Consider the following 18,609-nt stretch of genomic DNA (forward strand, 5'->3'; position numbering starts at 1 on the left):
CGAGGGTGGGAAAAAGGGGGGAAATGAGCTTAGAGAAAAGAGGCTGTACCTCAAAGCAGGCAAAGACAGTCACTGAAACCCCTGAAAACAGTTAATGGATTTTAAGTGGGGAGTGATGTGATTGGATTTATATTTTTGAAAGATGACTCAGACTTCAGTTTGAAATAGATGTGTAAGGGAGCTAATACCCTAATGCAGATGAGAGAGAATTAACGGCCAGAACAGGATGGCAGCAGGGGAATCGAAAGAACTAGACAGGTTCAAGAGAAACTCACGTGACCTCAGGAGCCAGACTCCTGGTGATTTCATAGGTAGGTGATCTTGGGTAAATATTTAAACTCACCGTGACTCAGAGATCACATCTCTAAACATTACCTATCTGAAAAGGCAGCTGTCAAGATTGACTCACAAGTCTGTGTAAAAAGCACGTAGCACAGAGCCTCCTATATAGAAAGGACTTAATAAATGTTAAATATTACTTAAGAAGTAGCACCAACAAGGCTTGGTGACTGAAAGACATGAGCTTTCAGGGAGGGAGGAGCCACTGGTGGTCCTGGGTTTGACGCCTGGGGTTGACCGTGGCATAACAGGACACCGTTAGAGGAGGCTTAAGGATGGAGATGATTATCTCAGTTTTTAAGTAAAAGACCTGTAATAAACTCATAAGTCCTCGCTCTTACTATCCAGAGAGATTCTGGCAACATGAGTGCCACTTTTCCTGAGTTTTCAATACTACTGCAGTTTTCAAACCCTGTTTTTACATTCCTTGGTCACTTCAACATACAGAAAACAACAAATCAGCAGCTTGTGCTAAAACCTGTCACAGTACACACAAGTTCCCCGTTTGGTAATTTAAACACTGTTTTTTTTAATAACAAATTACTTTTGGGAAGGTAGTATTTCAAAAGATCCCAATTGAAAGTATTCTTTTGGAGTAAAACTTTAACTGAAACTTTATGAAAAAAGACTACCCTAATAATGCTTAAATGTTCTTATTCCTAATTTTAGACACTAATTTCTAAACATTAATTCCATAACATTTTTGGATATAAACTATAAACTCCATATTAGTAACAAGAATAGTTAATACTGAGTTCTTCTTATGTACTGAGTACTTACTTGCTTTACATACATTGATATATGTATTTGTTTGGCAATTACAGAAGGAGTTATAAAAGACTGCCTCAGATATGACATCAAAAGCATACACGACAAAACAAAAAATAGATTAATTGGACTTCCTTAAAATTAAAAATTTGTGTGCTTTAACAGACACCATTAAAAAAAATTAAAGGATAACCCAGAGATTGGGGGAAAGTGTTTGCAAATCATATCTGATAAAGAAAATTTTATTGAGGACATATATTCTTACAACTCAATAATAATGAAACAAATAACCAAAATTAAAAATGGGTGAGGGATAACCTACATTGACATTTCTCCAAAAAAGGATAAGCAAGTGGCCAAATAAGCACATGAAAAGATGATTGGCATCATTATCCATCATGAAAATGCAAAGCAAAACCACAATGGATACCTACCAGCATGACTATAATAAAAAAGACAGACAGTAACAAGTGTTGCTGAGGATGTGGGTGAACTGCTGGTGGGAATATAAACAGTGCAGCTGCTATGGAAAATGGCCTGGCAACTGCTCACAGGGTTAAATACTGTTGTCATATGAACCCAGGTGCGCACCCAAGTGAAAACATACATCCCCTGCTATGAACATACATGAATATTCATAGCAGCATTATTATTTGTTGCCAAAAAGTAGAAACCACGCAAATGATAAATAATGGAGTGTTATTCCATAACAAAAAAGAATAAAATATTAATCCATACTACAACATGAATGGACTGCTGGGAACCACTATGCTACATGAGAGAAGCCAGACATAAAAAGTGCATACTGAGTGATTCAGTTCACACGAAATGTCCAGAGTACATACATCTATAGAGACAGACAGTAGACCAGTGGTTGCCTCAGACTGAGGAGGCTGGGGGAAGTGGAGAGCAGGTGACAGTGGGTACAGGGTTTCTTCTGAATTAATGAAAATGCTCTAAAATTGATTGAGGTGACGATTGAACAAATCTGTAAATACACAAAACACCACCTAAAGTGGGTAAATTATATGGCATGGGAATATCTCAATAAAACTCTTTTACAAAAACAAGATAACGTCCCTCCTCATAAGGAACTGCCTATTGAAATCAGAGATTAATTATTTTCTATAAAGAACAAGATGATAAATATTTTCGGCCTTATGAGCCATTGTTTCTACAGCAATTACTAAACTCTGCCACTGCCGCAAAGAAGAAGCCACACAGAACATGCAAACGAAGGAGCATCATATTCTAATACCATTTACCAACAATAAAATCTGAACTTCAAAAATTTCATGTGTTATGAAATATTCTTCTTTTCACAGTTTTTCAGTGATTTAAAAACATAAACACCATTCCCAGGACACAGGCCAGACGGAAACACTGTGGTCTGGACGTGGCTCGTGGGCCGCTGTTCGCCAGCCCAATCTATCAACAGCTGTGCATTCTGAGAGGCAACGTCACAGAACAACATAGAGAAAGACCTCTTTTTCTCAATACATTACCTTTCAAAAATCAGTCAGTCTTATTACTTACTTTTAGCTTGTCTTTCAAAGCTTCCTTTTCTGCCATAACCCTTCTTAAGTCAGATATTGCAACTTCCTTTTCCTTTTCCATGAGACTAACGATATTATGGGAGACTGTGCTTTGGGAGGATTCTTGTCGTAGTAAAGATAATTCTTCCTGAGCCTTAAAGAATTAAAAGACATATATAACACTTTGGATATGCCCCCAGTTAAAAAAAAAACCATAAAACTAAGCACATGCTATCTGTGCTCTCTTTCCAAAGCCCCCCAAAATGAGTAAAAGGATTAAAGTAATAATAATAACAATAATACAAGAAAATTGAGGGATGTGCCAGTCACAGAATTGTGGACACCAGAGAGCAGACAGATAACCAGTAATTAAGCAGACCCTAGGCCAACACTAAGGAAAGTCCAGAAACGGATTCATTCATCCTGCGGCATCCCCAAAGCGAAAACACCTTTCAAACTGACCTTCTAACTTGCACGTCCTTCTTCCCCCCTTGAAGAAGCAGGAGGGATTCTTGGGAGACTGACAGGGGAACAAATCTAGGTGACAGCTACCGTGCCTTGTTTACACTCGCCGCGGCCTGACAGCTGAGGTTCCGTAGCTCGGCCAAGCTGCTAGGATTCCCTCTCCCCGAGCGTTTCCTCACTAGGGCCTCAGTCCTTAATATCCAACAGCCCCCCTGAGTGGCTGCCACTCACTGTTCAATAGACATGTCCAAAACATCTGAATCCCATGGATTAATTTGGTTGGCTCAGAGATAGCCTAAGACCTGGTCCAGACCATTTTAGAAGTAGATTATCTCTAACTGACCTGACAAATAGAAAATAAAAAAGAAGAAATATGAAAAAATAATAGAAATCTCTGCTTTGCAAACAGGATCGTAAGTACAAACTACTACTTATTTTTTTTGAAATATTTTATTTATTTATTTTTAGAAAAAGGGGAAGGAGAAAGAGGGAGAGTAACATCAATGTGTGGTTTGCCTCTCATGTGTCCCCCACTGGGGACCTAGCTGCAACCCAGGCATGTGCCCTGACTGGGAATCGAACCAGCGACCCTTTGCTTCATAGGCTCATGCTCAATCCACTGAGCTACACCAGCCAGGGCCCAAACTACTACTTATAATTCCAATTCTGAAGGAATACCATGAGATCCCTGTATTACAATAATTTCAAGGATATATTCTGGTTCCATTATAGTTAACTAGTTCTGTATAATGTTAGCTTAATTATAACCAATTTCTTACTTCATTATATAAAACACTCAGTTTATCTCTTTCTGCTGTCAATAATTTAACATTGGCCTGTATATCCTCCATATGTTTTTCAAATCTTTCCAGCATATGCTGAAGTTCATCTCTTTCTCTTGCGATCAGATGAATTTCGGAATTGCAATCACCCTGAAACATAATTTAAAAACAGAAGTTATCATTTGTTATAACTACAACCACAAGGTTATCACAAAGATGCTGGTGATGAGACTGATTGAAAGATGCTGACAAAAAACCCCAACATTCCTTCAATGTAATTGTGGAACACGACTCTTAACCTGTAACGCGAGGCGATGAGAGGGCTGGCAGTAGTGGGGCAACTTTCCCGGCCTCCAAATTCCCGGGAAGAGACCCAGCCACCAACGATACTATGTGATCAGATCCCACCTGATGCTTCAACCATCATTCCCCTGGAGTTACTCATACACCCGGTGGTAACTAAGTGTCATCTCCAGACCAGAAGCATCAGTCGAATCTAGGAACCGTCAGACATCCAAGTTTCGGGCCCAACCCAGACCTACTCAGTCACAAACTAGAGACAAGGCCCAGTAACTGGTTTATTGTGGGGAAACACTAGTTTACAACCAACTCCAGGGCTGAGACTCGGAGGCACTGTGTGCCTGCTCACCAGTGCGAGTAACTGTAACAGCCTCGCCCACCCCTCAGTGTTTTCTGTGACAATCTAAGATGAACGGCCTAGACACACCAACCCAGGCTGTCCCAGCTTGAAACCAACGTGAGGTCTACTTCTGCGATTGGGTAAATATAAATATTTCTACAAGGCAGTGTACGTACATTAAACAACACCACAGCATTTCTAAAACAAGATTGTACTGATGATTCCAGTCCAATTCAACAGAACCACTATCTTCACAGGAATTGTGGATAATAAAGATGATAAACGCAGACTTGGGATCTATGGTATCTCACTGTTAAAATGCTAAATTCAGAAAACCTAGGTAGGGATAATCAGATAATCTGATACACACTGGCCACATCCTGATCTATGTTATTCAGTGTCTCCTGTGCACATACCACGTCCAATGTGGAGTTGGTAAATGGCAGATATCTCTGGGGTACCCCTCACCTGACACTTGGAAATGAACTATCCTCTTGTTTAAATAAGTCAAATCAAGGCATAATAGATGTGGTTATTCACCTGGACACCTTAAATGATAAAATGTCTTACAGGACAAAAGCAGATTAAAATTTGAGGACTTAATCAAAGCTTGAATAACTATAAAAGAAATCTATAACCTGAATAAAAATATCTTACAGAGAGGAGTTGGTCTACATGGATTTCAGAAAAGGAGAGCTCAATGAAAGAAGATTTGATAGTCTATTTTCTCTATTGTCTAGGTTTCAGCTTAAATGCCGCTTTCTGTACAGAGTCCTTCCAGATTCTCCCATCTAACTTAGACCTCCGCTCTATACGATCTCATAGCCTTCTGACTCTTTCTTCATTAACATTTATATCAATGATTATAAAGTAATTCACATGAGTATGTGCTTAGTGTATGTCTTAACCACTAAAATGCAAGCTCTATGGGGGGCACAGTAGGTATCCACGTCTTCAGTGCCTAGCACGGCACCCGGTGAGACGTGCGAGTTCCCCTAGCACTTACTGACTGGCCTTCTGAAGCAGGAACTCCAGCTCTTTTCTAAATGTGTCTTGTGTGTGGATATTTATACTTGTGTTACTATATAATTATCAATAATTTCCTTTTTATCATGCTATTGTTTTCAACACACGCATGCACATACGCAATGCTCAAGGTGACGAGGCTAAGAACTATGTCTCCTTTACCTCATATTTCTAGAGCTTGGGCACATGTTTTTTTTGTTGTTGTTTTTTTTTTAAAGATTTTATTTATTTATCTTTAGAGGGGAAGGAGAGAGGGAGAGAAACATCAGTGTATGGTTGCCTTTTGCGTGTCCCTACTGGTAGTTGGCCTGCAAGGAACTGGCCTGCAACCCAGGCATGTGCCCTGACTGGGAATCGAACCGCGATCGTCTGGTTCGCAGGCCCACGTTCAATCCACTGAGCTACGCCAGCCAGGGCTAGAGCCTGGGCACATGTTTGATGAACTGAATGTGACTTTTGGCCTAGACTTGATTTGCTTTGAACCAGAAAATAATAAAGAAATGAAACATTTACTAGGAACTAGATTTTAAACTAGACCCTTATGCAAATCATCTCATATAATCTTCACAAGAGGTTTTATTTAGTCACTTTCCTCATTTTGCAAATGAGGAAATCAAAGTTCCATGAAGTTAAATAAGTGTCCAAGTTCATAAAGCCAGTCTGTGGAGTTAGTACTTTCAACAGGCCTCCAACTCCAATGCACTTTCCACTACACTATACTCAACACTTGCACTTGGAACCAGAGCGAGTATAAGGTGAAAGGGGACAGTGCCCTCCCTGACCCCCGTACACAGACAACAGAGAACCAACAGATGTACTGTTGACAAAGATCCCTGACATTAAAAATGCAGTATTTTTTTCTGAGTTACTGTAATCCCAAGAAACTGTGCCTAAATCTCCCATAAAGCAGGGGTTGAAAACTCACAGCTTATATACCAAATCCAGCTTTGGAGCTGTCTTTAATGTTTGCCAATAAAGCATTTCTAAACATGTTTAAAATACCCAGTTTCCGGTGCGGATGCCCTCTCTAGTCCTCAGCACTCACAACTGTCTTACCCTCCACCCTTCTCACTAGTGAACACACCCACTTCCCTTCCATGCCTCCAATTTATCCCTGGGACCCCAAAATGCTCTGAACACCTCAACTTCTAAACTTTGGAAAATGAATTCTTTATCCACGCTAGTCAACATCAGAACATTTCAAGAAAGTGAGTAAAACTGAATGGGTAAAATGTCTCTCTTGATGTTACCAGTGCCTTAGTAAAATCTCTCATTTGTCTTTCAATTGTGAATCTATACCAACAACTGAATTGAATCTTTAGGTTGAAAGCTCTGAAATATTTATCTACTCAATTCTATTTAGTAAATGGTTGATTACATCAATCAACCATTTTTGTGGAAGATTCTCTTACACAATGAAGGTGACAAATTTAGTGAGTCATTTTTCATGAGTCTCAACTATATATGGGGATTTAAAAAACTAACTCAGTAAATTAATTTACACTTTATTTTCCCACCAATTCATCTGCTTATAAAATAAAACGGTGTCTATACTGACACTTATAAATTGAATTCAGCCATTAGTCAATGAGGTTCAAAAACAAAGGCTCATCAGAATATGACTCAAAACCACTTGACAACTGACAGGATCTTCAGGAAAAAGATGATGGAATTGGCCAATTCAGCCGAGTCTGAAATCCAATGTTTGGAGTTTTAATGACTTTACTCCCAGCTTCCCCTAATTTTATCTAGTGTGCAGTAATGTTACGGCAATAAACCTCCAGGACTCCTATGGTTCCAAAGCCACAAAACAAAAACAAAAAGCAAAACAAAAAAAACCTAAAGAATTCAAATGATATTCACAAAACAATGACACTCATACAACAGTGAAAATAATTAAGACCTAAAATTGAGACTCATGATTTTAATCTCTCATGAATCAGGACTAACTTTACCTCATGTACATCTGCAGACTGCCACCTTGCGGAGGTGGCTGCAGTGGAAACGGGCCGACCTGCCTGGCACCCTGGCACCCACCCCCACTCACTAGTTTCCTCCTGTCGTGGGATAACATGGAGATGCCTGGCCTGCACCATGCGACCGCTTTTTTGACTAGTCCAAGACTGGGAATGGCATGAGGCCATGGCGCCTGCCACGTGGACGAAACCACTCTGCTTTGAGAGAGACCATGCGGCTGATGCCAAACGTAAAGGTGAGAAAGAGAAGAAACATCCCCTGGCATGAGTTCCGGATTCTGGTTTCTGGAAGCCCAGAAGCCCTTGCACTCCTCCCATGTACGTAACGAGCTATTCAATATTCCCTTAAGTTCCAGAAATCAGCATGCCATGCTTTGTTCTTGAGTAGTTTTCCTAATTAACACAGTGTTCCTATAGTTTAAGTCCTGGAAGAAAACAAAAATCAAAATTGAGAAAGAGACTTCCGGCCAAGATGCAGGCATAGGTGGAAATACTGTGCCTCCTCGCACAACCAAGTTTAAGGACAACAAAGATTTAGAAACAAAACACAACCAAAACAGACAGAAAATTGAACTATACCGAAGTCCGACAACAATGATCCATTCATCCAGACCAGTAAGACAGGGGGAGGGCAAGAATAGTATGGGAAATGTAGAAGGTAAAGAACTTGTGACACATGGACATGAACTAAAGGGGGAGAATGGGCGGGAGGGAGTGTGCAGGGTGGAGGGGAATGGCGGGGGGAATGGGACAGCTGTAATAGCATAATCAATAAAATATATTTTAAAAATTGAGAAAGTTTTTAAAAGCAAATATGAACAAAGTTACATTTGATACAGTAATAAAGCAGAGAAGTTTGTTCAAAAAGATACTCTCTTACCAATCACACTGATAAAGAGATATTACCTTTTCTAGCATTTTAGATGTTGGAATTTTTTCACGTGCAGAACAATTTGTAGAGCAAGATCTTCGCTGTATTATATGCTGGAGTCTTTCTAGCTCTTTCTTATAAAAATCTCGTTCTTCTTCTATACTTTTCAGAAATGTATCTAAACGAGAAGGGGACTTGTCTCGACGTTTTATCCCATGCTCTAGCCTCATCCTCTCAACCTCCAAAGTGAGTTCTCTCTCTGAAAATGAGAAAATAATTCGATCTTAAAAGTGTTGCATTTAAATTATATAATTAGCCAAATACATTATATCAATTACCATAGAATGCAAGCCACTAAAAATCGTTAACTGCTTTGTACATCACCTATAACTGCTAGATATTGAAGAAGCAAATACTGAGAGAAAAGGAGAAAAACAGTCTTTAGAGAGACACCGGTTTGTTTCTTTTGTTTCTCTGACTAGAACAAAGGTCTTGTGCATCTGGTTTACCTTCACATCCCAGTACCCAAAACAGCCTGGCATGAATATTTGTCTAATGAATGAATGAATGAATGAATCCTTACATGTTCTTAAAAAAATCTCATTTAGGACTGGCACTTGGCAGAAAAGTAGCTACTTCATTTGTGTGTGTGTACTTTCAAGTGACAGAACTGCATTTCCTTATATATATTCTGTTCTTTAATTTTTCACTTTTAGAAGAGTCTTCCCCTTAGTCTTATATAATTCTACTGTCATTTTGCCTCAAAGAATATACTTCTATTTGAAAATGTTGAAGCAGGGTTTCCTTTACTAATCAAAATAACAAGAATTCTGCCAGGCCCTTGAGGGAGAAAGGTTTTCTACAGCACCTAGAGTGCCTCGTACGGTTTCTGTTGTACACAAGCTCTGAGTGAATGCGAGACCACCCACTAAGGAAAATAATACACCAAGAGGAAATCACAATCACTTTGTAAGTTGTCAACATTTTACATTTTACCTGTAACTCCAAAACTTTCAATTTTTTTGCTAAGTCTTTGCTTTTCTTGTTCAAGCTGATGAACAACAGTTTCCAGGTCTGATTTTATAAGGAGTTCATCACTCAGTCTCTCTTTCTCTTTACGGCATAAGTTTAATTCCTGCAAATTTTAATACTATAATTAAGATTTCAAACAATGTCATAAAATATCGTAGCATTTAAAACAGATATTTTAAAAAGCATGTTTATTTAAGAGTAGTTCAAATACACACACACATACACAAACACTTTAAGTCAAATGTATGGTTTCAACCAAATTAATGATCAGTTGTGACTAAAAGCAACATAAAACCCAAATATCAATGGTGTTCTCTTCTAAGTAGTAGAATTATTAGGTTTTTATTTTCTTTTACTTTGTTTAGCAAATTGTTCTATATTTAAAAAATAAACATGTACTGGTACAATAAAAAAATTTAAAGCTTTTTTACTTTTAAAGGAGGGCAGAAGAAAGACAGAGTGTTCTAGGAGTACCCTAGGCATCTGTAACTACATTATTCTCTCAACCTCATCAGCACAGTGGGGACTAGACCAGTAACTAGACATCAATGATGCACTGGCGAGAAGACATCTATGGAAGTGAAGCACTCTGCACAGTGTCCAGCACACGGCAAGTGCTTAATTACTGTTAATTATAGAAATTAATATTTACCTTAAAATACATAAAATATGGCACTATTAGAAAAGACAGAAAAGGTCAGAAAGTAAGCACAGCAACATCTCACTGTCTGCCAACACTGGTAAAACGTGGTCCTAGTTCTGACACCAGCACTTCCAATCGCATTGAACGGCGTGTAGTGTGCACAACAGCAGCAGCAAACAGCAAAAATCCCTGCTCTCGTGGAGCTTATGGAGAGTTTTACGATGTAAAAACGTCATCAAACGTATAGATGTTTATCTACTTTCTGTGTACTGACCTCATGGGAGAAATTTAGAGTATCTACGAGACTAAAGAGAGGACAACATTTAGCAGGTTTAGCTAATTCATCATTCAATATTGAATTGAACTGAATACCTACAGTTGAATAAAAAGAAAGCCATTGTGATGTTGCCCATAGTGGGCATATAAACATCAAGAAGCATCTGAGCACGCACCATGTGCCAGCATATCACAATGGCTTCATTTCCAAGTTCGTCCTATGCCAGCAGAGCACTGCACACTAGGATGTACACAGAGCATACATAAAAGAAAACCTGGAAATTAGTATTAGTCTTTGTTTCCAATCTTAGCAGAAACTCATCCAATTTAACAAGCTATTAAAAAAATCCTCAATAATCTTTTGGGTGACCACCCAGGAATTTCCACCTGTAAGCAAGACATTCTGCCAGTTTTAGACTATATGAGACAATATTGCATGTCTAGGCTCATGTTGGAAAGATCACTAGCATTCTGATTTGAAGAACAAATAATACAACTAGGAAAATGGTTTGCACTACCAAACAAAGCTATTAAAAGAGGAATGAGTATTTTAATAAAAGTCAAGAATGTCATCAAGTAATTATTAATTTCTAGTTTTAACATTTATAAACTGACAAGTCATAAAATAGTTAAAAGAATATAAAATTCCTAACAGGTTTTCCAAATTTGAATTTAACTTCCCAAGTACTGTATATGAGATTGAGGCATTATAAAAATATAAATCAAACTAAACAGCCATAACTATTATTATTCAGCCATAAAAAGGAAACACTGGATATATGCTACAAGCATGAACCCTGAAAACATGTCAAATGAAGGAAGCCAGGCACAAAAAGCCACATATTTGCATGGTTCTGTTATATAAGTGTCCAGGGTAGGCAATCTACAGAAACAGAAAGTAAATTATTCGCTGCGAGGGGCTGAACAGAGGAAAATGGGGCGTGCCTACTAGCGATTTCTTTCTGGAGTGATGAAGACGTCCTGCCGTGTGACAGTGGTGATGGCTGCACTGCTTAGTGACTACACCAAAACCACTAAATTATACACTTAAAAAGAGTGGGTATTATAATGTGTAAATTATATCCAAGTAAAAAATATGTATGTAAAATAAAGCATAAAAATTTTCTTACCAGAAGTTCTGGTGATTCAATATGATAGGTACTTACCAGTTGAAGTTCTGCCATTGTTTCTTCAAGATTCCGCATCTCAGAAAGATTTCTTTTAATCTCTTTCTAGGAATAAAAAGCCTATTAGATAAATACCTAAAAATCAAAAATACTTAGCACTAAGTCACACTGCAAATAAGACCATTTTTTAAGTAATTCATGCTCCCTCTCACCAGTGATATGAGGCTTTAGGTCTGAGCCTACATTTCAATGAAGAGGAGGCGAAGTTGAGGCTTCTCTTTAATTTCTTGGTATCCTGAATGCTTACAGGGAGCTATTTGTGAGAACTGGAAACTCTCTTTGGCCTATGTACCTGCAGGACTGTCCTGGAACCCCGATTTCAGAATTCATCGTATAGCACTCTGCTTCCTCATCTTCCTGTCCCACTGCTTTCCCCGCACTGATGACGACAGTCTGGATCCTCTACTACAACTGTCTTCTCTAATTTCTTCCAGCAATATTGCATAGTTCTCAGTGCACACTTCCTTGGTGACGTTTATTCCTAAGTCTTTTATTCTTTTTGATGCTATTGTAAATGGGATTATTCATTTGCTTTTTGGATTTTAATTATTAGTTCATCAAAACACACCTGATTTTTGTGTTGCTTTTGTATCTGCAACTTTGCTGGATTTACCCATTCTGTTGTGTGTGTGTGCACGTGTGTCCGTGAAATCCTTACAGAGTTTTCTACATATACAGTCATGTCATTTAGAAACGTAATTTTACTTCTTTCTTTCCAACGTAAATGTATTTTATCTCCTTTTCTTGCCTAAGTGCTCTGGCTAGGACTTCCAGTACTCTGTTGAACAAAAGTGGTGAGAATGAGCATTATTGTTTTATTCCTGATCTTACAGGAAAACCTTTTGGTCTTTTCACCACTGGGTATGATGTTAGCTGTGGGCTCTTCACACATGGCCTTTATTGTGGGAGCCCGCCAGGCCACAGGGGACCAAGGACAGAGTCCCCCACTGTGAAAATGGTGGAGGGACTTGGTTTCTGGTCCCTGGAGCCGGCGGGTATCTCGACATCTTCCGGACCTTCTCCTTCTCAGCCTTGAAGGAAAGAACAAGATCTTGGCATATGCGTCATGTTCCAAGAAAGTGATAGTCATGAGGACACTGCTATCTTTGGGCTCATGTTCTCAGGATATGAGAACATCTTGCCCTCTTGATAGCTTTCGGGAGTGTACAAACTTTTGTAAAACAACATTGTTCTCAGGCCACTGCAGTTCTGCATATAAGCCAGCAGTTCCTTGAATAAAGTTGCCATTTGCCAGCAGAGCTCATGGTCCTCTCCATTCTTTTAAGTCCATCGCCTCACCTCGCGACCACCCTTGCTGCTGCGGGCAGCGGCACTTTATTATGGTGAGCGAGTTTCCAATCTATTTAACTAGTTAGTGGAGGTGACGCTACAAACTTAACTCAGTGATATACAACAGTGGTGGTTTTCAAACTAGGTTATACCATTCCAAACTTTCCAAAGATTACATGAAAACTTTCCAAATATTATGTAAAACTATTATATACACATGGTTTTAAGGAATCAATGTCTGGAATCTTAATTTGCAGATATAGTCCTTCTTAAATAGTATTTACCTGAGAATCTGCTTGTGGTCTTGTAATGTGGGTTCTCCTTTCCTACCTTCTCTTTCACAACTGCCTTTCCCCCACTTTTCAAACTAAAGACATACATGCAATGTCTCACTGTCTCAAGATATGAACAACTTTTGAAGCACCAGACAAACAGATAATCTGCAGTGTTGGGGCTGGCCAAAACAAATTTTAAGTAAGACACTATTTTCTCCCATTTCATCTCATTAAGAAATATATTTCAAATAAAAATTTAGTTTTTTATTTAATAAGTTTATGTCGAAATTTGTGATGTATTTGTCACTTTGATCCTCTGATTACTAATAAGTGTTTACTAATGAGCACAACATGACAAAGACAGCAAACTTCTGAAGTTCACTCACAATGCAGAGATAAAAGGACAGATGGAAATACTAAAGGAAAATAGGGCACAGTGTGGAGAACTACCTCAATAGGTGTGTTTCAGAAACAAACACAGACAACTAGAAAAAGTGAAAGCATTTAGAGCATGTAAAACACTTTAGAAAAACACGAATTACAAAACAAACAAACAAACCAAAAAACCTGCATGTTTATTAGAAGGGCTCAAGCTCACCGTGTTCTGGAGAAGTAAGGAACACTCCCACCACCTAAACATACCTTTGCTTCCCCAAGTTCTTTATCGGCAGTCTCAAGCACTTCTTCTTTATGTCTTTCCAACTGCTGTGCTAAATGGTCTATTTCAGATAATTCTTGGCAGAGTTTTTCATTCTTGTTACTTAAATTAACTACTTCAGTAGTCACTGTTTCCTTGGTTTCCATAAGCTCTTGTATATGCTTCTCCAAGTCTTTATTTGCTTGCTGAAGAAAGTCAACCTAAGTTAAATTTGTAATTTATAAGAAATATGAAATGGAAATTATCTTAAATACGAAACTTTCAAAAATATTTCAAAATACTATATTTTTAAAATACCAAAAATTAAAACCACAACTATTTTACATTTGCAAACTTATACTGTTTTGATTTGCAAAATTGAAAATGTGTGGTTTAATAAAACCACCCATTTTTTGTGTGAACATTTTTCCAACACACATCAAGGTCTAAAAATCTGATGAGAATATCACTACAATGACAGTATTACTCTAAACGATGCTACCCAATGCAGTGGCCACCAGTCTCCACATGTGGCTACTGAGCACTTCACACGTGGCTAGTCCAAACTGAGATGTGCCATAAAGGCAAAACAGACACAAGATTTCAAAGACTTAGCACAAAAAATAATGTAAAATACCTCAATTATATTTTACAACGTAAATTACATATTGATATAACATTTCAGCTACATTAAGATACACTATTAAATCAATTTTACCTGTTTCTTTTTACTTTCATAATGTGGCTACTAGAAAATTTTGAGTTACATGTGTGGCTCATAAAATATTTTTTTCTTGGACAGTACGACTTCAGAACTGCTGCTGACACTGGTGCCTTACTCTGTTCTGGTCCACCCCAGGCGGCACAGGTGTGTCTACATTTCTAAAGACAATGTGTCGTGAGCTATTGACCTGCTCTTTCACGTTTAGGTTGAAGGCATGGCAGGGAATCTACGTCATAAGTAGCTAAAAACTACAAGTTTAGTATTTGTATTTATTTTTTAAACCCTCTCTTCTGCATTATAAAGAAATATTGTCACAAAAATTTTGAAAATAAAGTGATAAAGAAGTGATAAGAAATGTGATCTTTATCCTATCACGTAAAGATAAACTGTGTTATCGTATTTTGGTTCATTTTCTTCCAGTGTTCCCTCTGAGTTTATATATACATTTTTAAAAAGCAAATTAAAGATCACATTATCTCTACGGTTTATTCTCTTCTTTTAAATATTTAACATCGTGGCATATATGTTCCTGCCTCATTAAATACTCTTTACAAACAGGACTTTTCAATAGCGGCCCTTTTCATCGGGGTGCACTGACTCCATCGCATTTTCCCCACTGTGCACAACACTTCGGGGAACAATCCTGTTCCTTCCACAAGCCCGTGGGCCATCATAAACAGCCAGGAGTGTATATCCTCAGTAAAATAACAATAAAAGTCATTACCTGAATATTTAAATGCGCGATGAGCTTTTCGTTAGATTTATTTCTGCTCTCCAGAGAGAGGATGTCCGAGGAGCGGCCGCCGTCCAGTGCAATGGATAGCCGTTCTATCTCCCTTTCTCTTAGCTCGATCTAAACACATACAGTCATGCATCATTTTTAAAAATACAGCTTTGGGCCAAAATGATTAGCACTGAATAAACATTTACTTGGCTGTACTTCCATTTTCTTATGTTGAACAATGCATAGGAGATTAACATTCATATATGTACCCACACATTTATGAGATTTTGAAATACATATATGTCAAGCAAAAATAAAAAACACAGAAAATGTCAACATAGCTTTCATAAGTATTTCAATTAAATAGATTCTTCCTAATTCAGTTTTGGGTTTTTTTTCCTTCTCTAAGACTAGCATATTTATATAAAAACAAACTTGAGTATTGAAACTCAGTCTGAATTACTTCACTGCTTAGTTCAATAAACGTAAAATAAACAACAAATTTAAAACAAAAGAAAAATGAATTGCAACCGAAATTCAATATTAAAAAGGATAGAAAGCATGTGTGAATTTAATTATCTATCATTTAGAAAACAACAAATGTATAATCAAAAAGATCACTGCCAATCATGAATTCACACTTGTTCACATGCAAGAACTTGGAAAAACCCACACACATTCAAGCTTTGGTTTAAAAACAAAAAAAACAAAACTGAAAAAAAAACACACCAAGCATTCAATTCACCAATTCTTGAGCACAGTTCTAGGTATACAAAGATAAATAAAACATGGCACCTGACTTTCAGGAACACAGCTTTACCCAGAAAACTAGCAATTAAACCAATAATCACGTGTAGTATGTTTGTTAATGGTAGAAGAAAGGGAATAGGCATATGGCATCAACGTAGTTAAGGGAATAAAGTGACTCACTCTTCATGATATGTGTACAACTGTGCAAATTAGCGCAGGTCTTACCAAATAAATTAAGCTCAGAGAGGTTATAATGATGCTGTGAAGAGGAGGAAGGCTGCTCCAGGCAGCGGCACAGAGCACTGAACATGGCATGTTTGAGGGAGTAGAAATGGCTCAGTATGACTGGACTGTAATGTGCAAGAAAACCAATGGTTGGGGATGAGTCTGAAGAATTGCGCAGGAACTAATCAAGGTAAACACTGAATATTTAGCCAAGGAGAAAGATTACTCTGAACTAAAGGATAAATTTGAAAGAATAAAACCAGAGGTAGGGAAATGTACTGTAGGAATGGAGGAGAGATGATTAAGGCCTAAAATAAAACAGTGGGATAGGGCAGAGCAGAACGAGTACCTGTGAGGAGTGCTCGGGCAGGAGAACTGACAGAACTTGGTGAGCAGGGCGTGAAGGACAGAGCATGAGGTCTGGAAAGACCGGGCAGAATGTTGGCCGGGCAGATGGTGATGCTGCCAAACAGGAGGCACAGCAGATTTGAGACAGAAGCCAGGTTCAGTACTAGGCGGATGAGTATGAAGAGCCTCTATAGCCTCCATCCAAGTGGAAATGGCCAATACTAAGCTGGACACAGGGGTCTGGAGCCCAGGAGAGAGGTTCACGTCTAAAGTAGTTTAGGGGAGGCATCGACATAAGGCAACATTTTAAATCAAGAAAGTGGATGAGACCAACCTGGGAAAACATACAGGGACAGTAGAAAAGGTCAAAGACAGAATCCTGGAACACAGTAATATTTCAGGGAATGGGCAAAGAAAAAAAACAGAGAAAAATCACAAGATGTTAAAATAAAAAACCCAAAAGAAAATGAAGTCATGGAAGGACTTCAATGAGAAATAATCAATAATGTCAAATAATACATAGTAGGTCAGGAAGATAAAGACTAAATGTATTTTTTTGGATCTAGAAATTAATGTCACTAGCGTCATTAACCAGACCAATTTTTGTAGTGGGGGGCGGGGCAGGGAGAAGCCAGACTGCAACAGGCTAAGGAGTGAGCAGGAGGTAAAGAAGTAGAGACGAGAGGAAGATGCCCAGAGGAGTTGCAATGAGGAGGAAGGAGGAGGCATGAGCAAGCTGGAGAGGTAGTTAAGGTTTTTTAAAAAAATATTTTATTTATTTATCTTTAGAAGGGAAGGGAAGGAGAGAGGGAGAGAGGGAGAGAAACATCAATGTATGGTTGCCTCTTGTGCGTCCCCTGCTGGGAACTGGCCTGCAACCCAGGCGTGTGCCCTGACTGGGAAACGAACCGAAGTTGTTTGGTCCACAGGCCCGCGCTCAATCCACCGAGCCACACCAGCCAGGGTGTTAAGGGGTTTTTTTAGGGGATGGTAGTGATGACTGTCATAATACCTTCTCCTGTGACTGTTACGAAGCTTAAAAGAATTACAATGTGGCCATGCAAATGTTTGGTAAAGAAAGAACAATCTATTAAAGTAAGGTCTTAAGGAGGAGACAGGAAATAGGACCAAAAACAGAAGCAAGGAAGACTAAACCTTACACTTGAAGAACATTATCCTACCCTTTAGTCTTGAGAGCCTGAATGTGAATACCACTACTTTTAAAGGCAGAGACAGAAGTTGAAACAAGGTGATAGCCCGAAGAGGAGGGTATTGTAGGTTGGGGAAATAGTTTGAGAGAACAACACAATTTAGAATATATGCTGAGAAAAACAGAACTCAAGGGGAAAAAAGACAGGCAGCAATGGACTTAGCTGAGATTGATAACCACAATAAATTGGCAGCTTCCATCAGAGCAGTCAGACCATTTTCTCCAGATACCTCAGCCATCTCGCAGATGGTGGGTTTACATTCATAAAGTACTTAGAAAAATGTGATGAAAATGTAATTAAAGGTTAAAAAATACCAATAATATTCAATTCATGTGCATATTTGATATTATAAACATCTCTCCATAAAGTTAGTTTTTTGGCTGACATTACTATTTTTTTTAACTCCATTTTTATCCAAATAACCTTCAAAGTACTTTACGAATATGAGTTATACCAACACATAAGTTAAATCTATATTTGCATGTGCAAATCACATCACTCCAAAATATGCAGAAAATGAAAAATGTGTTACCCAGTTTAAACTTCAGCAAGCGTATTAAGAAAGGAAGCCTGTAATTACCCAAATCAGCATTTACTGAGGACCCCGACAGAAGTGGGAGAGAACAAAGGTCATGTGGCTGCGACCTGTGTCCAACTACCGACTCCCCCACCTCTTCTGAAACCTGTGTTACGAGACACTATCTCTTGAGAGGAAAGAAAACCACAAAAATATAGCAACAGAGGAATAACTTTCAAAGAGACTTACATTCAAAATGACAAAATTTGTAAGTTTAGAGTAACAAAAATTAAAAGACCATTATAAAGCATTGCATACTTCAATAAAATATCTCCTAGATGAAAACAGTAATATATTCATAAAATTAT

At 38.3% G+C, this 18,609-nt stretch overlaps 1 protein-coding gene across 3 annotated transcripts in view; it reads right to left on the reverse strand.

Moving 5' to 3' along the window:
• CEP135 (centrosomal protein 135) overlaps window positions 1–18,609 on the reverse strand; it is a 61,112-nt gene that overhangs the window by 31,132 nt on the left and 11,371 nt on the right. For all 3 annotated transcript variants that reach the window (XM_037034169.1, XM_037034172.1, XM_037034170.1), the window contains 7 exons: window positions 15,191–15,319; window positions 13,748–13,963; window positions 11,520–11,585; window positions 9,399–9,537; window positions 8,438–8,661; window positions 3,887–4,039; window positions 2,644–2,796 (listed from right to left, as the gene is read on the reverse strand). In XM_037034169.1, coding sequence (XP_036890064.1) covers window positions 2,644–2,796; window positions 3,887–4,039; window positions 8,438–8,661; window positions 9,399–9,537; window positions 11,520–11,585; window positions 13,748–13,963; window positions 15,191–15,319 — 1,080 coding nt within the window. The remainder of the gene's footprint in view (window positions 1–2,643; window positions 2,797–3,886; window positions 4,040–8,437; window positions 8,662–9,398; window positions 9,538–11,519; window positions 11,586–13,747; window positions 13,964–15,190; window positions 15,320–18,609) is intronic.

The sequence above is a fragment of the Sturnira hondurensis genome, unplaced genomic scaffold, assembly GCF_014824575.4.
Source record: "Sturnira hondurensis isolate 20B ecotype Veracruz unplaced genomic scaffold, ASM1482457v3 Scaffold0022017, whole genome shotgun sequence".
Taxonomy (NCBI): domain Eukaryota; kingdom Metazoa; phylum Chordata; class Mammalia; order Chiroptera; family Phyllostomidae; genus Sturnira; species Sturnira hondurensis.